Source organism: Scyliorhinus torazame, chromosome 10, assembly GCF_047496885.1.
Source record: "Scyliorhinus torazame isolate Kashiwa2021f chromosome 10, sScyTor2.1, whole genome shotgun sequence".
NCBI lineage: Eukaryota > Metazoa > Chordata > Chondrichthyes > Carcharhiniformes > Scyliorhinidae > Scyliorhinus > Scyliorhinus torazame.
The window spans coordinates 196,810,121-196,832,623 of NC_092716.1; the positions used below are offsets into that span (position 1 = coordinate 196,810,121).

General features: G+C 44.4%; 1 protein-coding gene across 1 annotated transcript in view; it reads right to left on the reverse strand.

The window, feature by feature from the left end:
• The window catches only part of kiaa1549la (KIAA1549-like a), a 431,663-nt gene extending 430,712 nt beyond the window's left edge, over window positions 1-951 (reverse strand). The window contains exon 1 of the mRNA XM_072466225.1: window positions 423-951. Within this exon, the coding sequence (XP_072322326.1) occupies window positions 423-636 (214 nt within the window). The 5' untranslated portion in view covers window positions 637-951. The remainder of the gene's footprint in view (window positions 1-422) is intronic.
• Window positions 952-22,503: the final 21,552 nt, after the last annotated feature.

Below are 22,503 nucleotides of genomic sequence, written 5' to 3' on the forward strand. Positions count from 1 at the left end.
TCCTGAGGACGCGAAAACCGCTATATAAATGCAGGACGCTCTCTTTCTTTCGCACAAACCATAAGCAGGGCACACTGACGCCTTCACAATTTGACATTTTTAAACAGCGGGTATCAAATTCTGGGTTATGCAACATTCTGTTCAGGACATAGCTTCAAGGGACTGACATAGAGTGGCAGTTAACCATACCAATTTACTTGCAATTGATGCAGATGTGAGGGAAGCGAGGCAGAGAAATGAAACGAGGGTTGACACGCTTGCAAACTGGGTGCCAGTTTGTCGAGGTTGGGACTGCACTTTGGAAAATATATTTTTTTTTAAACGAAAGGCCACCAGCAGAGATGTGGACACGGCTGTCCTGAAATTGAAGTTCCTTCCCTGTCCCTCCCTCCCTCATCACCTTGACCCTCTCATCACCTTACCGTTTGATGCTGAGGCGGCTCTCAGCAGCAGCATCATGTACAGCCCGATGCACTTTGCGGCCATTCCCACGCTGAGAGGAAGGTGAGGAGCTGCTGTCACCTCCACCCAGTTCCCGCCTGCTGACCTACAGCCGCCAACAGTCCCCGGGAACATAGCCACCAACGCCAGGTAAAGACCAGGAGCGAAGCCCGTGTCCAGAATACCTGCAGCCATCGGCGCCCATACAAGTGTCAGGATTCACCCTGCGTGGCTCCAGGATTCATGCTTGCAATTTTTTTTTAACTGAAGAATAATGAATGAAACCGTTTAAGGGAAGAGAAAATCAGACGTGCATCCTGATGTCAAAGCTCCTCCGGAGCTCCGGGGGCTGGAGATCCCAGGTCAGCTTCGTGGCTTCGCAATCCGCCTTCTCCCGGTGCCACTCTTGTCCATGATTCAGCCCTTGGCTGCTATCCTCCTCTTCATCCTGATCAAGGTGCGGCCCGATGGCGTCTCCCAATTGTTATTGCAGCGACTGCTCGTCGCTTTATTTTCTGGGATGCGGCCGGGGGGGGGGGGGGGGGGGGTGGAGAGAGGGGGGTAGGAAAGGAAGAAAAAAAAGAGAGAGAGAACAAAGTCACGTATAATTTCTACCGACTGCATCCAGAAAGAGGAGGGAAGCCTCTCACAGCTAAATGTGACAAGGACGACCTCTCGTGGAAGGCACCGCTTTTGCTCAGGGCTTCCTCCACCGCTCCACGCTGCAATCCACAAGCAGCATGCATGGTGTTCTGCATTCATGAATAATTCATACTCTGCTGTCAGTTGCGAGCAAAAATAAACTATTTTCTCAAAATTGCCAAACGACATCCAACTCGTCGCAGCCAATTTGAAGGCAAACGCTGTTCAGAATCATAGAATCCCTGCAGTGCAGGAGGCCATTAATACGTGTGGTGTATTGCACATGCACGCACATGTCGAAAATATGGCACAGGTTTCGTTGTGTTCCCTTTATTCGTTCTCAGGATAGGGCTGTCACTAACTGACAAGGTTAGTATATATCGTTCAGCCCTACTTGCCCCAATTGAGTGGCTTGCTAGCCCATTTTGTGATGTGGGACTGGAGTCACTAACAAGCCAGACCCAGTTAAGGGCAGCAGGGTTCCAGATATTGTGAGAACCAACAGGATTGTCTTTCAACAACAATCTCGCAGCTTCCTGGCAGAAAGAGGAAAATCAGCCCAGAAATAACTGCAATATTACTGGCTCGTTGCTTCACATATTCATCCCTCAGTTATGTCAATAGGGGAGTTAACCCATTTATTGTAAGTATTAAAAATAGCAGGTAATAAAAGGTGTTGTACAAATGACATTGGCTTCCAGTTTGAATTTACCCCAATTTAATCAAAGCAAAAGAGAAAGCCTATAATGTGGCAAAGAGTAGTGGGAAGTCAGAAGATTGGGAAGGCTACAAAAACAAACAGAGGATAACAAAGAGAGAAATAAGGAAAGAGAGGATCAAATATGAAGGTAGGCTAGCCAGTAACATTAGGAATGATAGTAAAAGTTTCTTTAAATACGTTAAAAACAAACGGGAGGCAAAAGTAGACATTGGGCCTCTCCAAAATGACGCTGGTAATCTAGTGATGGGAGACCAGGAAATAGCTGAGGAACTAAATAAGTACTTTGCGTCAGTCTTCACAGTAGAAGACATGAGTAATATTCCAACAATTCAGGAGAGTCAGGGGGCAGAGTTGAATATGGTAGCCATCACAAAGGAGAAAGTGTTAGAGAAACTAAGAGGTCTAAAAATTGATAAATCTCCAGGCCCAGATGGGCTACATCCTAGAGTTCTAAAGGAGATAGCTGAAGAAATAGTGGAGGCGTAAGTTATGATCTTTCAAAAGTCACTGGAGTCAGGGAAAGTCCCAGAGGATTGGAAAATCGCTGTTGTAACCCCCCCTGTTCAAGAAGGGAACAAGGAAAAAGATGGAAAATTATAGGCCAATTAGCCTAACCTCGGTTGTTGGCAAGATTCTAGAATCCATCGTTAAGGATGAGATTTCTAAATTCTTGGACGTGCAGGGTCGGATTCGGACAAGTCAACATGGATTTAGTAAGGGGAGGTCGTGCCTGACAAACCTGTTAGAGTTCTTTGAAGAGATAACAAATAGGTTAGACCAAGGAGATCCAATGGATGTTATCTATCTTGACTTCCAAAAGGTCTTTGATAAGGTGCCTCACGGGAGACTGCTGAGTAAAATAAGAGCCCATGGTATTCGAGGCAAGGTACTAACATGGATTGACGATTGGCTGACAGGCAGAATGCAGAGAGTTGGGATAAAAGGTTCTTTTTCGGAATGGCAACCGGTGACGAGTGGTGTCCCGCAGGGTTCAGTGTTGGGGCCACAGCTGTTCTCTTTATATATTAACGATCGAGATGACGGGACTGGGGGCATTCTGGCTAAGTTTGCCGATGAGACAAAGATAGGTCGAGGGGCAGGTAGTATGGAGGAGGTGGGGAGCCTGCAGAAAGATTTAGACAGTTTAGGAGAGTGGTCCAAGAAATGGCTGATGAAATTCAACGTGGGCAAGTGCGAGGTCTTGCACTTTGGAAAAAAGAATAGAGGCATGGACTTTTTTCTAAACGGTGACAAAATTCATAATGCTGAAGTGCAAAGGGACTTGGGAGTCCTAGTCCAGGATTCTCTAAAGGTAAGCTTGCAGGTTGAGTCCGTAATTAAGAAAGCAAATGCAATGTTGTCATTTATCTCAAGAGGCTTGGAATATAAAAGCAGGGATGTACTTCTGAAGCTTTATAAAGCATTAGTTAGGCCCCATTTAGAATACTGTGAGCAATTTTGGGTTCTACACCTCAGGAAGGACATACTGGCACTGGAGCGGGTCCAGCGGAGATTCACACGGATGATCCCAAGAATGGTTGGCCTAACATACGATGAATGTCTGAGGATCCTGGAATTATATTCATTGGAGTTTAGGAGGTTGAGGGGAGATCTAATAGAAACTTACAAGATAATGAATGGCGTAGATAGGGTGGACATAGGGAAGTTGTTTCCATTAGCAGGGGAGACTAGGGTCCGGGGGCACAGCCTTAGAATAAAAGGGATTAACTTTAGAACAGAGATGAGGAGAAATTTCTTCAGCCAGAGAGTGGTGTGTCTGTGGAATTCATTGCCACAGAGGGCGGTGGAGGCCGGGACGTTGAGTGTCTTTAAGACAGAAGTTGATAAATTCTTGATTTCTCGAAGAATTAAGGGCTATGGAGAGCGGGTAAATGGAGTTGAAATCAGCCATGATTGAATGGTGGAGTGGACTCGATGGGCCGAATGGCCTTACTTCCACTCCTATGTGTTATGGTCTTATGATCTACTGAGCATTTCCAGCATTTTTTGTTCATCTTCAAGAGCACAGCTAACTTTGTCTAAGATTTATTCAGTACCTAAATCTGGCTGTCCATTATTAACTGAATAGAACAGTACTTTTATTGTTGAAGTGATATTTTCCCACAATTAGGAAGAGAAACATAATGAGTAATGTCATTAACCAGGTTGATTCCCGATGACCTCAATGGTCCAGTGATAATGCAGGAAAGTACTTGAAAGCATCAGAGCCAGAGTGAGTTATTGTGGAAAAATATCAGCTCGGGCATTTTTTTGTTTAAAAAAAAAAGGAAAAGAATGATGGGATACACAGCAAGATTTATAACACGTAAATCAAGCAAGATCATTTGAAAACTGCCCCGGACCAGGTATTCCTATTTCAAGAAAGGATTTTCATTTATTGTAAGAAGTACAGGGAAAAGGTGCAAGCTTCCGAACATACAAATTAGGAGCAGGAATCGGCCATGTGACCTCTCAAGTCTGCTCTGCCACTTGCTAAGATCATGATTGAACTGATTGTGGCCTTTACTTTCACGTTACTGCCGATACCATTTGACTCCCTTGTCAGTCAAATCTAACACAGCCTTAAAAATATTCAATGACGAGTTGATTCCAGAACTGAAGGCAACAAGATGGGGTGAAAGGTGCCCGACCATGGGCATTTTCTCTATTGTGTTAAAGATCAAGGGGGAATATGATAGAAGTGTTTAAAAAGTATTTGGATGCACGGAATCATTTCTGCTGTGAGCAGAATTTAATACAAGGAGGTCACACTTACAAAGGAAGGACAAGAAATTAGGAACCAGCCAGTGGAACCAGAAACCTAAATGAGATTCAACAAGGGATTAAATGGGCCGTTTTCAAGCAATTCAAGATCTTGGAGAAGGAGTTTTACCAGAATGTTACGTCAAGAGACTAGAAAAGCTGGAATTATTCTCCTTAAACCAAGGAAAAAGAAATACTTGCATTTATACAGAGTCTTTCACAACTTCAGGACATCCCAAATTGCTCACGTTTGCAATCTAACACTTCAGATAGAAAGGAAAGCTTGCCAATTTTTGTAAGATGGAGAGAATGGTGGGAATATAGGAACAGTCCACTCAGCCCCTCAAGCCTGTTCTGGCATTTAATGAGAACACAGTTGATTTGTATTTATACTCCTTTCACCTGAGGGTGGTAATTTTGACACATGCAGGGGCTGTGACAGAGAAAATACCCTGCATTGAATAGAGCTGTTGTTCACACCACAGACTAATCTATCTCATAACATGTCATTTAGGGTAGCTCCAAAATCACAATACTCCAATAATTGCTTCAGCTTAGCAATGTAAGTCACAATCAAGTTGTCTGGCCTCTCATCCTTGAATTCAATTTGAATCTCTGGAGTATGACTGATGGTTGAGGTTGCAACTGAGCCTTCACTAAATTCATGAACCCACTTAATGATTTGGAGTCGCGCATGCTTGAGGCTGTAAGTCTATGAATAAGGTTATAGGTCTGAGTTCCACAAACACTTAGGAGAATTGCTTTGAATTTCGCTGCTCCCCTATTTCAATTACTTGGAAATAATACCCAAGGCACTCGCATAATGTGTCCAGTCCTCCGTGGATAAGTCAATTGGGTCTATTTGCCTAAAGAGAGCATTCTGGTGAATATATATTTTCTTTTTCTCAGACTTCGATTAAAATGAATACTCACAGGTGTTGGGCCAGAGAAGTGGAAGGTTAAATTATCTTCGGCACCAGATGTAATGATACACTTTCAAAGATTTCATTAGTAAACAACAAAGGATTTATTTATCAGGATCGACAAGAGCAGCAGCATGCCTGCAACTATTTCTGGAATGCCTCTCCTAAGATAACTCCTCCCCCTGGGGTGATTCCCCACTCTTAGTCCCAATTGGTCACCCAAGCCAGGTGACCCTTACTCTGCTGTGTTGCCCTTAAGGGAACAATTATCACACACTGTTTTGTCTAACTAGGTGAGCCATTTGGTCCTGGTACTGGAACCATATCTGAACACCAAATTGTAGGTTTGGATACAGGTGAGATGACTCCTTGATGCAGCATTGCATCAATTTGCTGTTTCCACATTCAATAAAAGTGGATGTGGAACATTCCTTGGTTTGTATTTGGTCTCAGTGCGATGTGATAGACCAGGGTTTTACAAAGTGCGCCACGACCCATGGGTGGGTCATGGGCAGGTGTCAGAAGGGTCGCAGAGCTAAGGGTGGCGGTGTTCTCATCAGCCACTAATGCAACATTTCCCAACGGCAGCATTCTAAGCCTGCAGAGAAAACCCTGCCAACAATGTCAACTGACACTGGGAGTGCACTACGTTTAAATGGTGTATTACTTGCATGCGACAAGACAAGCTGAGAGCTGCAAACCTCTCTACTCTTCCACGTGCAGTTAAGGAGAGTTTGCATCACCCTCCCAGGTGCTTTTTGTATGATCTCCTGCTGTCTGAGATCTGACAGGTTGCAGGCCCGCAGTGTTTCACAAGGTGGACAGATATTGGGCAGAGCTGTTGTGGAGGAAAAGGAGAGAGCATGTTAAGAGCTTAAAGTGTTCATAGAAATATTATTTAGGAGTAAATAAAAATGAATTGGAAATTGGAAAGAAATGATAGGTGAATAATATGCTGATTCCCAAAGTATCTGCAAAACAAAAGGACTGGCTAACATTGGGGATGCAGCTTTTTGTCCTTTGTGTGTCTGTGGAGAAACTAAAAGTTGGGAAAGGGAGCATCTTTTACTTTTTCACGTTGTCCACCCATCTCGAGCAAATCAAAAGTCCCGGGTCGAGATCTTAAAGTGCAGTGTTGGTTACTTTTTCTTGCTTTCAGGCAAATACAACTTTGAGCAAACATTAACGAGCTGATGTACAAACATAAGTTGCTGATGTGCTGTGGAACAGAGGAAGTTCCTGCAAACATTGACCTGCTTTCTCTCTTTCCCCCCCACCCTCCTTCCCCACCCTGCGTCTCAGCATCTGAGAGACAGTAGGGGAGTTGCAACTGAAGAGAATGTGTGGGATTATCAGTGCAGAATAACCAAACTAACTGGCTCGGTGGGTCTTAATAGATGCAGCTTATAAAACTCCATGAGATCTGCCCCCAGATAGTTTGAACCATCTTAATATACTGTCTGCTGCTGCACGGGGTGGGGGGCGGGGGGGGCATGGACTTGTCAATCATGGGGGTGGGGCTGATTATGGGCAGGTTTTGAGACCAAATCAGGTAGGAGTTGGATAGTGACTGTTCAGAAATAGAGTTTTGGTGGTCTGGCCTGAAGCAGTTCAGCTGTTGGCAGAACATTAGTCTCCATGAAGAGATTGCAATGGCATGTCTTCTGGTTGGAGAAACATTATCACATCATAATGCCGCAATGGATTATCTGAGAAAATAATTAATATCTGAGAAAACTTTGTTCAATGTCCATTCTGTCTGATTAATGACATCCAGAAGTTAGTTTGTCAGTTGTCTGTGGGGCATATCTGATCCTGTCCACACTCAATGCTGACATAAATTCAATCGACATTACTGATTATGGAAGCTTGCTGTGTGTAAATTGGTTGCTGCATTTCCAACATTACAAGATGACTCAACTTCAAAAGTATGCCATGGGCTAGAAAGTGCTTTGGGACACCCTTACATCATGAAAGGTGCTATATAAATGCAAGTTCTTTCTTTCAGTGGCATACCATAGTAAAAGCACGTGGAAAACCCAAACAAGTTCTCCTCAGTAGTTCATTGTGCTCCTTTGAAACCTTCTACAAAGAGCTTACAAAGAGCTGAAAGAGAGCATAAGGTCAAGTCACCAGCACTGAAACAATTCAACTACAGCATGTAGAGTTCTTGGCTTGTAATTCATGATTAACTGCAACTATAGTGATGTTGTAAAGCTATAATATGACTGCCTTATTAGCAAGGGCTCCAAGGTTTACACCACATATCCGTCTCACCCAGTGGGGAAATCACAAGCTGGTGTCCTACACCAGAAAGTTAATCCAAGAACAGTATTAACTTCAATAATCAAAGTAGCTCGCTGCTGTGAAAATAAACTCAACACACTATAAAAGATTCAATTATAACAAGTTCGGCGCTCTTTTTCCAAAAGCTGAGCAAACTGCTGACTGATAAACAATTCATTTATGCTAATAACATACAGTCTGAACAGTGTAGCTCTCTGTACAGTTGCGGTATTGCAATGAAATTTCAGTCCTGCGCTGATTAGATTTATAAATATACATGATCAAAATAACGTCCTTCATGAATACTGCAAATCACTTTGTTACTGAAAAACTATTCAAGTTTTTGGACAATTTATTCTGCAACTTGAGCATTGGCATGCTAAATCTCAAGTTGAAGCCTAATATGGAGGAGGAGGGAATTTATAGCAAAGGCCTTTTGGTCTACGCCAGTGCTTATGCTCCAAGTGAGCCGCCTCCCACCCTATTTCATCTAACACTATCAACATTCCATTTTGTTTCTTGATTCTTTCACAGGATATGGACATTGCCGACAAGCATTTATTGCCCATCCATATTTGCCTTTGAACTGATTGACTCAATAGGCAGTTCATAGTCAGGCAAATTGCTATGGATCTGGAGTCACATGTATGCCAGGCCAGGTAAGGTTTCTTCCGTGCCTATCTCTCCTGACCTTCCAACTCTGACCAGGCGAGATCCAGACAGCACAGCTAGTCCCCAAGGTAGGGGGTCCAACCAGGACAGGAGAAATCCATGGTGTACTGGGGAGGTGGGGAATACCAAGGAGGGTTGGTTAGTAGAGGGAGTTCCATTGGAAGGTGTAGTCTGGGGATGGGGGGAATCCCTGTGGAATTGGGGATGTTGGAGGAGGGGAGGGGGTTGAAAGAGACCCGTGGAGGCGTTAGCCTGGGTCTTTACAAGTTACCCAGAAGTTAGAAGAGGTTTTAATTCCTCCAATCGTTTCTGGGTAACTACTGCAGCTGAAACCATCTGAGGTTTACGATTTAAATTGCAATTTTGGATGATTCCCAGCACAGGGCAATTGCACAAAGGACGTTTGCATTTCTGGGCAAATCTGGTGAAAACCCATACATGGGAAATGTATGTACGTTTTAAAAAAATATATTTTTATTCTTCTTTTTCACATTTTCTCCCAAAATTTGCACCCACCAACAATAAACAATAATCAGTAACAAAAAGGAATCAGGAATCACCCAAAGTCACCATTAATCCCCTCCCCCCCAACCATCCCCCCCAACTAATGTTCGATGTTATCCAGTTCTTGAAAGTGCATAATGAATAATGCCCATGAATTGTAGAACCCCTCCATCCTTCCCCTCAGTTCAAACTTAACTGTCTCAAGAGCCAAGAATTCCAACAGGTCCCCCCCACCACGCCAGGGCACAAGGTGGAGGGGTTGCTCTCCATCCCACCAGGATCCGCCTTCGGGCGATCAACGAGGCGAAGGCTACAACATCTGTCCCCTCTTCCGTTTCCAACCCTGGCAGGTACGACACCCCGAATATGGCCCGAGGGCCTGGGTCCAGTTTCACGTGCACCACTTTACCCTAAAAACCTCCTCCCAGTAATCCAGTAATCCTCCAGCTTTGGACAGGACCAAAACATATGAACGTGGTTTGCACCCCCCCCCCACCCCGGCAACGTTCACACACATCTTCTGCCCCTTCAACGAATTGGCTCATGCTCGCCCTTGCGAGGTGTGCTCTATATATCACCTTCAGCTGTATCAGCCCCAACCTCGCGCACGAGCATTGTGGAGGCCGGCACTCCCGGGAAGCTCTGTATCTCCTTTCTGGCAAAATCTCGAACCTGCATGTATCTAAACATTTCCCCCTGCTCCAGCCCCTATTTCGCTTCCAGCTCCTTCAATCCTACAAACCAACCCCCAAGGAAAAATTATTTTAGTGTCTTAATCCCCTTCTCCTCCCATTTTCGAAAATTTCCATCCCACTTCCCTGGCTCAGATCTGTGGTTCCGCCGAATCGGCATTTCCCGTGACCCTGCCCCGAACCCGAAGAGTTGGCGAAATTGCCTCCAAATTCTTAATGAAGCTATTATTACCAGACTCCCTGAATATTTCCCCGGGGCCATCGGGAGTGGCCCTGTTGCTAGCGCCTTCAATCCCGACCCCCTGCACAAACTCTCCTCCATTCTGACCCACTGGGAATCCACCCCTCTGACCCAGCTTTGCACCTTCTCCACATTCGCCACCCAGTAATAATACATAAGGTTCGGAAGACCCAAACCCCCTGCCTGCCTTCCCCTGTGTAGCAGCACCTTTCTAACTCTCACCAACTTCCCTCCCCATATGAATGAGGTAATCATTCCTTCAATCTCTCTGAAAAATGCCTTTGGCAGGAAAATTGGCAGGCATTGGAAAATAAACAGAAATCGAGGCAACACGTTCATTTTAACCGCCTGTACCCAACCTGCCAGTGACGGAGGGAGACCATCCCACCTTGCCAGATCAGCTTTCACTCTCCCCACCAAACTAGAAATGTTGTACCTGCAGAGCCCCCCCCCCCCCTACTCCCAAGCAACTTGCACCCCCAGGTATCTAAAGTGAATCCCTGCCCTACGGAATGGCAGCCTCCCCACCCCTGCCCGAGACATCACAAAATACTCACTCTTGTCTAGATTTAATTTGTACCCGAGAAAGAACCAAACACCCGAAGCAGTTCCAATATTCCCCCTATCGACACACTCTGTTCCGACACGTATAACAGCAAGTCATCGGCATATAAGGATACCCAATGCTCTGTACCCCCCCCACCCCGCACTATTCCTTTCCATACCCCTGAACTTCTTAATGCGATGGCCAACGGCTCAATCGCGAGTGCAAACAGCAGGGGGGGACATGGGACATCCCTGCCTAGTCCCATGGTGGAGAGAAAAGTATCTCGAGCTGATGTTGTTTGTGCGGACACTCGCCCTCGGCTCCTTATATAGTAGCTTTACCCAGTCCACAAATCTTGGTCCAATCCCAAACCACTCCAGAACTGCCATCAAGTACCTCCATTCTACCCGGTCAAACGCCTTCTTGGCGTCCAATGCCACAACCACCTGTTTCCTTCCCTTCCGCCGGTGCCATAACCACGTTCAATACCCTCCTAATGTTCGAAAAGAGCTGCCTCCCTCTCACTAACCCCGTCTGATCTTCATCTATCACCTTCAGGAAGCACTCCTCCAGCCTACCCGCCAATACCTTCGCCAATACTTTTGCGTCCACATTCAAAAGTGATATGGGCCTATACGACCCACACTCCTTCGGATCCTTATCTTTTTTAAGCAACAGGGAAATGGATGCCTGCCCCAAAGTTTGTGGTAACACCCCCTTCCCTATCGCCTCCTCAAACATCCCCACCATCAAGGGTAAGGAGCACCTGAGGAAGGAGCAGTGCTCCAAAAGCTAGTGTTTGAAACAAACCTGTTGGACTTTAACCTGGCGTTGTAAGACTTCTTACTGTGCTCACCCCAGTCCAACGCCGGCATCTCCACATCATGGCTACCATCAAGGGTGCCAGCTTATCCTTGAATTTTTTATAATATTCCACCGGAAGCCCATCAGGCCCTGCCACCTTCCCTGACAGCATCCTCCCAATCGCATCCTTTATCTCCTGCTCCACTATCGCTCCTTCTAATGTAGCCCTGTCCCCCTCCCCTAACCTCGGGTACTCCAGCCCATCTAGAAATTCCTGCATCTCCCAGTCTCTCCAGGTGACTCTGACCGGTACAACCTCTCATAGAATTCCTCAAAGACCTTGTTAATCAGATCCGGAGCCACCACCAACTACCCTGCCCCTCACCTGAACAATTTCCCTTACCGCCGCCTCCCTCTGAAGCTGACCTGTTAACATACATCTTATCTCCATGCTCGTAAACTGCACCCCTTGCTCGCTTCAGTTGGCGCACCGCCTTCCTGGTAGATAGTCGGTCAAAACTCACCTGTAGTTCCTTCCTCTTTTCCAACTTCGCTGGGTCCCCATCTTCTGCATAACTCCTACCTACCTCCAACATCTCATCTATTACCCTCTGCCGCTCCAACCTCTCCTCTTTGTCCACCCTGGCCTTAAACGAGATCACCTCACCATCACCTTTAGAGCCTCCCAGACAACTGCCTTCGACACCTGACCCGTACAGTTGAAACCTACATATTCCTCAATTACTTTTTCAATTTTGTCACAGAACCCTCGGTCCCCCAACAGTCCCACCTCTAATTTCCACCCCGGCTTCGGTGCTGCCCCCTTCTCCAGTACCATATCCACCCAATGCGGAGCATAATCTGATACTGTAATTGCTGAATACTCCGACCCTTCAACCCCAGCCAGCAAAGATTTTCCCCAGTGCATCTGTGGTGCACCCCCAAAATCCGACGCTGGGGAGCTCAGAAGTTACGGCCCAATAAGATTATCAGTGAAAACATGCTGCAGGCTGCAGTGCAGTCTCATCAAAGAAACGTGGCTAACAAGGTCAGTCGCTGAATCGAAAATCAAAGTGCAGGCTGCAAACTAAGCAGTGATACAGCATCTAATAAGGCACAAGGAACCTATGCTTAGGGTTGCCAACACTGGTTAGATATATTCCTGAAGGTTTTACCGTGTGACTTTCCATGCGCTAACCAGCCAAACAAGCTTTCTTCCAGTTTCCAATATTTTTATCATTAATAAATGAAAATGTTGAAGGTAAGTGAATTAAAAACACAAATTCAATGCCGGTTTTGATTTTTCTTGTGGTTTTGCTTATTGCTGTGTCCAGGAGATTAATTTTTCATTGGTGACCACAACAACTTGTATTTATATCGGATTTTTAATGCAGTGAAACATCTCAAGGTGATTCACAGGAATGTGATCAAATGAAATTTGTTACCATACCAGATAAAGAGATTTCGGAACAAGTGACCAAAAGTTAGGAAAAAGGATAGTCGAGTGTAGAAGATAAAAATCAAGATTAAGAGCAAATTACGTAAAGAGAAAAGCAGATCAGGGTAGCCAAAGAAAAAGGTAAAAAATTATTGCAAATGACTTTGGGAAATTGAAATTTAATTAGACTGGAAAATATATCAAAACAAAGAACTTGCATTTATTTGGCACCTTTCATACATATAAACATATGATTATGTCTTTTTCACCACCTCACGACATTCCAAAGCCAATAAAATACTTTTTAAGTCCAGTCACTGTTGTAACTTGGAAATGTGGCCACCCACTTGTGCACAGCCAACTCACACAAACCGCTGATAAAATAGACTGATAACTTACTTTTGTGGTGTTAGCTGAGGGATAACTATTAGCCCAAGAGACCAAGGATAATTTTTCTGCCCTTCTTCCAATAACATCAAGCGGTCCTTTACACCCACCAGAAAAGGCAAATGAAGCATCAGTCTAATGTCTCATCTGAAAGGTGGCACCTCTCTCAGCGGAGCAGTCCCTCAGTAACATACTGGGGGCTTTGCTTAAATTATATGCTCAGGACTCTGGAGTCGGGTTTGAAACTTTGACTTTCTGCACTTTGTGCACTAGAGTATTGAAAATTAGTAAGAGCCTGTTTCCGGAATATGATGTTGAGGTCCCAGCCTCACTGTATCTCTGTGGGACACTGTAGACCACATTTCCCACCAGGAGGCAATGGCTTAGAACAGGTGCTCAATTCTTCGATATAGTTGGCATAAAGTCCAAGAACAACAAGAGAACCTGCAGAAAAGAACAAATGGTGTTCACCATAAAACAAATAGAACTCAGAGCAGGATGGAATCTGCAAATAGAATAATTATGCAAGCCTGTCAGAGCCATGTTTGGAAAGAAATGTCATACCTATGTTATCACAGGGAAGCAGCTGATTGGCTGGTGAGTATGTTCTATTTCTCTGATCTAAACTAGGGATTTCAATAGGGGTAAGAAGGGCATTAATTGAAATAAAAATAGACAGGACTAGAGGAATTAATTCAAATGTAATTAGTTAATTAAAATACAATAATGAAAGGGCAGGTGATATGTTGCAGCTGCAGTATGTGGGAGCTCGTAGGCGCCAGTGTGATCCAAGGCAAAGATATCTGCACAAAGTGTCTACAACTCGAGGGACGCGGGCTCAGATTTGATGAGCCGGAGGCTGAGCTGCAGACACTGAGGGATGGGGAAAGTTACCTGGACACTTTGTTCCAGTCTGCAGCCACACTCCTTCGGCTAGGGGATTTAATACATGGTCAGGAACTGAAGGGTTTGATTGTGTGTAACAGGTATGGGAGATTAAGAAGGTAGAAATGGAGAAGCCTTACTTAACCTTTGCAATTGTCCAACAGGTCTGAAGTTCTTTCAGCTTGTATGGACGAAAGAGGGGATTGCAGGGTTGATGAGTGAATTAGCTATTGCACCATGGTACAGGAAGCCATTCAAGCAAAATGATTAGCAATGTATTGGTAGTAGGGAATGGTATGGTCAAGGGGATTAGATGCAGTTCTCGGTAGCAGAGACCGAGAGCCTAGAAGGCTGAGATGCTGGCCAGGTTTTGAGAGTTCTGTTCTGGACTGGAGAAGAACCTGCAGTGGGAGGATCCAGTTGTTGTGGTCCACATGGGTACCAACGACATAAATAGGACTAGGAAAGAGGTTCTCTTCAGAGACCTTTATTTTTAGAGTACCCAATTATTTATTTCCAATTAAGGGGCAATTTAATGGGGTCAATCCACCTACCCTGCACATCATTGGGTTGTGGAGGTGAAACCCACACAGACACAGGGAGAATGTGCAAACTTCACACAGACAGTGACCCGGGTCCTCAGTGCTGCTCAGGGAGTATGAGTAACTAGAAGCCAAAGTTAAAAAAACAGAACCTCAAAGTTAATATTCTCTTGAGTATCACCTGAGCCAAGAGAAAATTAGGATAGGGTAAATAAAATCAGAGAATTGAATGTGTGACTCAAAGACTGGTGTAGGAGAAATGGCTGTTATTTCATGGGCACTGGCTACAGAATAGGGAAAAGTGGAAGCTGTATCATTGGTGAAGCTGAATCATGTTCTGGCAAGTCATATAACTAGAGCGAGAGGTTTAAACTAAATAGTGGGAGCAAGGGATCAAGTGAGGGAGATGTGAAAAATGAAAGGGAGAGGGAAGGGAAGAGAGCAAGATAACAATAAGGGTAATGATGATTAGAGCATGGCAGGAAGGGTCAGAGCTCTCATACATAAGAGTACACCAGCATATAAGGCGGGAGGTTTCAAAAATAAATACAGAACTAAAGTATCTATATCTGAATATGTATAGTGTTCATAATGAAAAGCATGAATTGTCAACACAAATAGAAATAACCATGTATGATCTACTAGCCATTACAGAGAGGTACTGCAAGGCATTGACCGGAACATTCAAGGGTTCTTGACATTCTGGAAGGACAGGAAGCTCGGAAAAGTTGGTGGAGTAGGCGACCCCATTAATCCTTAATTAAGGATGGCATTAGTAAAATAGTGAGAGACTAATTTAGTTCTAAAAATCAAGATGTCGGATCAGTTTGGGTAGAGATATGAAAGAGTAGAGGTGAAACATAATTTGTGGGAATAGATTTTGGGCTCCCTCACAGTAACTACACTGTAGGACAGTGTATACAGGAAGAAATAATGAGGGCTTGTGCAAAAAGGTGTAGCAATAATTATGGACGATATTTATATATAGATTGGATGAATTAGAATGGCAAAGGTAGCCTGGAAGATGGAGAGAAGAGTGGGTCTAAGGTTAGTGTTTTGAACTTAAATAAAGGCAATTATAAGGGGATGAGGACAAAGGTGGCTAAAGTGAACTGGTAAATTACATTAAGGCGTAGATCAGTAGCAATGCAGTGGAAGAAATTGAAGGAGAAATTTCGCAACACTCAGCAAAGATACGTTCTGAACGTATCACTAGGGAAAGGATGCATCATTTGTGGCTAACTTAATAAATTAAAGATAATATCAATTTGAAAATAAAACACGCAATTATATAAAGATTAGTGGAAGGTCAGAAGATTGAACCGAATATGAAAGCCAGCGAAGAATGAGTTAAAAATAATGAAGGAGGGAGCAATTAAGAATGAGAGAAAGCTAGCTAAAGATATAAATCAGATAAATAGGAGTTTTGACAGGTATTTTTAAAGGAAAAGTGCAACAGAAGTGAGCACTGGTCCTCTCAAGAGTCTGGGGAATTAATCATCAGAAATATGGAAATGGTTGATGCACTAAATGGATATTTTGTGTCAGTCTTCACCGTGGAATACAGAAATAATTATATATAAAGAAGTGAAAGGGAGGGAGGAACTTCAAACAATTACAATCAGCAGGGGAAAGAGTACTGAGAAAAATATTAGAACTAAAGGTTGACAAGTCCCCAGGTCCCGATGCACTTCATCTCACTGTCTTTGTGGCTGCTGAGATAGTAGATTCATTGGGTTTTCATTTTCCAATATTCCCTAGATTCTGAAAATGTCCCATCAGAATGGAAAATGTAACTCCTCTATTTAAGAAAGGAGGGGATCAGAAAACAGGAAACTTTCAGCCAGTCATCTTAATATCTATCGCAGGGAAAATTCTGGAATCTATTATTGTGGGGGTTATAGCAGGGCACCTAGAAAATCTTAATGCAATCAGGCAGAATCAACATGCTTTTGTGAAAGGGAAATCATGTTTGATTAATTTATTAGAGTTCTTTGAGGAAGTAACAAGCAAAGGGGATAAAGGGGAATATGTCTATGATATGTCTATGTGGTGTACTTGGATTCCCAAAAGACATTTGGCAAGGTGCCACATCAAAGTTTTTTTAAAAAACAATTTTATTGAGGTATTTTTGGCATTGTAAACAGTTACAATAACAGAAATGTGCAAACATCAATATAAAACCAATATTTCAATCAAACCATACTGCACATGCCCGCTCCTCTCCCATAGACACTACCCCCCTATTTATCCCTCCTACTCTACTCTAATCTTCCCCCTCCCCTCCCCCCCGCCCCCCCTGCTGACGTTCATTCTCCCGCGAAGAAGTCGATGAATGGTTGCCACCTTCGGGCGAACCCCAGTACAGATCCCCTCAAGGCAAACTTAATTTTTTCTATACCCAGAAAACGTGACATGTCCGAAAGCCATAGTTCGGTCTTCGGGGGTTTTGAGTCCCTCCATGCCAGCAGTATTCGCCGCCGGGCTATTAGGGAAGCAAAGGCCAGAACATCTGCCTCTTTCTCCCCCAGTTCTTCCGAAACCCTGAAAATTGCCACCCCTGGACTCATCACCACCCTTGTTTTCAGCACCCGGGACATGACCCCCACAAATCCCTCCCAGTACCCCCTAAGCTTAGGACATGCCCAAAACATGTGAATGTGGTTTGCTGGTCCTCCCGCACATCTAGCGCACTTGTCCTCTACCCCAAAGAATTTGCTCATCCGAGCTACCGTCATGTGGGCCCGGTGAACGACCTTAAATTGAATCAGGCCGAGCCTGGCACATGTTGCGGTTGAGTTTACCCTACGCAGGGCTTCCGCCCACAGCCCGTCCTCCATCTCCCCACCAAGCTCCTCCTCCCATTTGAGTTTCAGTTTCTCTGTCTGGGACTCTTCCCCCTTCATGAGCACCTTGTAGATGTCCGAGACTCTACCTTCCCCTCTAGAGACTATTCTATCCTGGATCCCTATTGGCGGGAGGCGTGGGAAGGTTGGGACCTGTCTGCGTACAAAGTACCGCATCTCTAAGTACCTAAAGTCATTTCCCCTTACCAGCCCAAATTTCTCCTCCAAGCCCCTCAAACTCGGAAAGCTACCCTCCAGGAACATATCGCCCACCCTCCCCACCCCCGCCCACCGCCATGTTTGAAACCCTCCATCCAAATTCCCGGGGGCGAATCGATGGTTATCACATATTGGAGCCCAGACAAATGCACCCACCTCCCCTACATGCCTCCTCCACTGGCCCCATATATGCAGGGCTGCCCCCACTACCGGGCTGGTGGAGTACCTGGCCAGCGACAGGGTAGGGGAGCTGTGACCAGGGCTGCCAAACTGGTGCCCCTACACGAAGCCACCTCCACTCGCTCCCAGATAGACCCCGTACCCACCATCCACTTCCTTATCATGGCTATGTTAGGCCCCCAGTAGTAGTTGATCAGACTCAGCAATGCCAGTCCCCCCTCGCTGGGGCTTCTTTCAAGCATCGCCTTCTTCACCCATGGGGATTTTGCCGCCCAAAGCTCATGATGATTTTGCCAGTCCTTTTGAAGAAGGGCCGTGGGATAAAGATCGGGAGGCACTTGAAGATGAACAGAAATCTAGGGAGGATGGTCACCTTTATAGTCTGCACCCTCCCTGCCAGTGACAGCGGGAGTGCATCCCATCTCCGAAACTCCCTCTTCATTTGTTCCACCACTCTAGTCAAATTTAACTTACGCAACCTGCCCCAGTCTCGTGCCACCTGTAACCCCAAGTACCGGAAACTTTCCTCCACCAGCCTAAATGGCAGCTCCTTCAGTCTATTCTCCTGGCCCCTTGCCTGCACCACAACCATCTCACTCTTGGCCATATTTAATTTGTACCCTGAAAACCGGCCGAACTTTCTCAATGTTTCCAGTATATTTTCCATCCCGGCCAGTGGGTTCGACACGTACAGGAGCAGGTCGTCCGCATTGAGATAGACCCTATGCCCCCCCACCCCCCGCCCGAGTCATTCCCTTCCACCCCTTCGCAGCTCTCAACGCAATCGCCAACGGCTCTATGGCCAGCGCGAACAGCAACGGGGAGAGTGGGCACCCCTGTCTGGTGGTCCCGCGATGTAGTCTGAAATAATCTGACATTATCCTGTTCGTCCTAATGCTAGCTTTTGGGGCCCGGTACAATAGTCTGACCCAATTAACCAGTCCCTCCCCGAACCCAAACCGTCAAAGCACCTCCCACAAATAGCCCCACTCCACCCAGTCGAAGGCCTTCTCAGCGTCCATTGCCACCACTACTTCCACCTCCTTGCCCGTCGGGGGCATCATGATCACATTAAACAATCTTCTCAAGTTAGCTGTCAGCTGCCTGCCTTTCATAAACCCGGTCTGATCGTCCCCAATCACCTCCGGTACGCAGTCCTCCATTCTAATCGCCAGGAGCTTGGCATCCACATTGATCAGGGAGATTGGCATGTATGACCCGCAGGATTCCGGGTCCTTGTCTCGCTTCAATATCAGCGAGATGGTGGCTTGCGACATAGTCGGTGGCAGGGTCCCTCCGTCCCTTGCCTCATTAAAAACCCTTGTCAGGACCGGTCCCACCATCTCCGAGAACTTCTTGTAAAACTCTACTGGGTATCCATCCGGCCACGGTGCCACATCAAATTTTATCTCACAAAATAAAATTCATGGTGTAACATGGGAAACATATTAGCACAGATCGGGCATTGGTTAGCTCACTGGAAAAATGAGTCATTTTCAGGTTGGCAAGATTTAACCAGTGGAGTGCCACAGGAATCAGTGCTGGGTTCATAACAATTTTAAATCTATAACAATGACTTGGATGAGAGGACTGAATGCATAGTTGCCAAATTTGCTGATGACGCAAAGATAGGTAGGAAAATAATTTGTTAAGAGGGCTAAAGAAATCTGCAAAGTGAGTATAATTTGGAAAATTTGGCAGGAAGAATAGAAAAGAAGCATAGTATTTAAATGGAGAGAGACTGCAGAACTCTTCAGTTACAGAGATCTGGGTGTCCTGGTACATGAATCGCAACAAGTTAGTATGCAGTTACAGCAAGTGATTAGGAAGGTAAATGGAATGTTGTCATTTATTGCAAGGGGAACGGAATGTAAAAGAAGGGACGTTTTGCTGTAGCTATACTCAGCATTGGTGAGACCACATCTGGAGTACTGTGTAGTTTTGGTCCCCCATATAAGAACATAATTGCATTATAAGCAGTTCAGAGAAGGTTTGCTCGACCGATTCCCGAGATGAAGGCGGTCGGTGCCCTATGAGGAAAGGTTGTGCCTGTATTCATTAGAGTTTAGGAAATTTAAGAGGTGATCCACATAAGATCCTGAGAGGACTTGAGAAGGTGAATGCTGAAAGGATGTTTGCCCCTTATGGGAGAAATGACAGCTAGGGGGTGTAGTTTAAAGTGGAGACGAGGAGAATTTTTTTCTCTCATCAGAGACCTTGCCTTTCCCAGAGAGCAGTGGAGGCAGGATAATTGAATATTTATAAGGCTGAGTTCGATAGATTCTTGATTGACAAAGCATTTGGGGGTAAAACAGGAAAATAGAGGAGGCCATGATCAGATCAGCCATGATTTATCAAATGGCACAGCAGGCTCGAGGTTACTTAATTCTTAAGTTCCTTTGTTCCTATGTTACTGTTACACGGTGATTGATTCTTCTTTGTATTGCCTTTGCCTGTTCAATGAGGAAGGATCAATATTGACCCAGTGACCACTAAAATGCTGACCATCAGCAGTAGTTCACTCTTCTAAGTGACAAGCTTCTGAAATTAAGTTCCACTCCCATGACTTGAGCACAAAAAAACAAGGTTGATTTTCTACTGCACGGTTGGAGCTACCATTTTTTCAGGTGGAATGTTAAACTGAGGCCCCATCTGCCCGCTCGGCTGAATGTAATGCCCATGGCACTACTTTGAAGAACAGCATGGGCAGTGTGTCTGGGCCAATATTTATTCCATAATCAACATTCAAAAATCAAATTAACTAGTCCTTATCCCATTGTTGCTTGTGGAAGCTTGCTGTGTACAGATTGGTTTCCTACATTGCAATGGTGACTGCACTTCAAAAGTACATCATCGGCTACAATGTGTTTTGAACTGAGTGCTATATAAATGCAAGTGGTTTTTTTCCCTTTAAGCCTGACTTTAAAGGGGTTACACAATAAAACAAATTAACTTTAATCATTTTATTGCCCAAGTTCTACAGAAGGGACTACACCATCACTTTTGGAAGGAGGAGGTTGATAGTGATATGGATTTATAATGGGAAATTTCACTTGAAAAAGTAACAAGTCAACGAAGGCTGGAATATGGTAACAAACTTGAGGCGTTGTACCAGTCAAAGGAAATAGAATACTAAAGTTATCAGGAAGGGACAAGCTCATTATCATTCTCCATATCTGGAGTTGTAATTGATAAAGACAAAATGTGTGGATTGTCATGTAGAAAAGGTGAAAAATGTCATAAAGAGTGGATGTTCAAACAGATTTTTTGGAATTCAATTAAGGTCTGATCAATCTGAAAAATCCAAGCGCTGAGCTCGGACATACTTGGATTTTCTGGCCAGAACTCGAAAGGGTTTTGTTGTAAGCGCCAAGTTAATTTAATTATTGTGTGCTAAATTGTGGAAATCGCTGCCACATGAAGTAGCCGAGGGTGAACAGCATAGAGACATTTAGGGGAAGCTAGTTAATTACATACCAGAGAAAGGAATAGAAGGATATGCTGGTAATATTAGAATGAAGTTTGGACTGGGTGGACGCTCTTCTGAAGCATTAACATAGCATGGAGTAGTTGGGCCGAATGGCATGTTTCTCCACTGTAAATTTGAAATAATAATTTGGTGACATCTGACATATAATGTTCTAACCCCTATTGCTTTGAGTACATTTTGTAAAATCACTCATCCTCCAAGGCAATGCCCGGTGATTGTGAAGGTTGGGTTACTCAAACCTTTTAAAAAGGCCAGGAGGATGATGCTAGAAATGAAAAGCCTGTTCATTTTTCACTGATGGTGTTAGACATTAGCATAAGTTTATTACACTGAACAACTCAAAAGCATCGGTCAAGAGTAAGGATAATAAATCTATACCAATTAAGTTTACTAAAAGCAAGTTGTAACCGAACAAATCATTGAAGCTCTTTAAACATGCGATCGTGAAAGTGGTATAATAAAGTTGCAGAAGGCTCATGGGACGCAAGATGGTGTTTTAAATTGGATTATTAATTGATAAGATAATAGGATTCAAAGTGCAATTGTTAACAGTCACAGGTCTAAATTGACAGATGTGACAGTGAAGTTTCTCTAGAGATGCCTGCTTTTATTATTATTGGCCCATAGGTTACTGGAGGATTCACGACTCTAAGTTTTGAATTATCCATGCTCAGTGTTGATAAATATGTTTAAAATGCAAATAAAATGAAAGGAAGATATATATATTTTTTAAACTTTGGTTTTTCATGAGGCTGTTAGTTTCATTAAAAGGGTACTTTACTGTATAAAGTGAGTTTGAAGTGACAGAAGATGAAAGAATTTTTTTATTTTTAAACTTTGGTTCGTCACGAGGATGTTAATTCTATTAAAAGAACTATAATGGATAAAATGCAGTGATCATTTGCTAATGGGTATGATTGTCCACCTAAGATACTCAGTGTTACTAGCCACGGGTTCTCTGCATGGCTGATGAGCTTGATCCTAGAGCCGCATCTTGAATCATTCACTTGGCAGTTTCCAAAAGGTGGGATTGATCCTTGGATGATAAGTCGTTGGTATTCCTTTCTCAGGCTCCTTTTCTGAGCCTCCCTCTTGCCGTCGGTGTTCTCGAAGCATTGTGACCCTTAAATTTGGAGGTTCCTCCAAGTAGGACCCTTCTGAGCAAAGGTCTCCCAGGCATTGACGTCTTTGTTCCATTTCTTGAGGTAAGCCGACACGTTGTCTTTGAAGAGCTTCCTTTTCCCTCCTCTTGTTCGGGATCCTTCTTTGAGCTGGGTGAA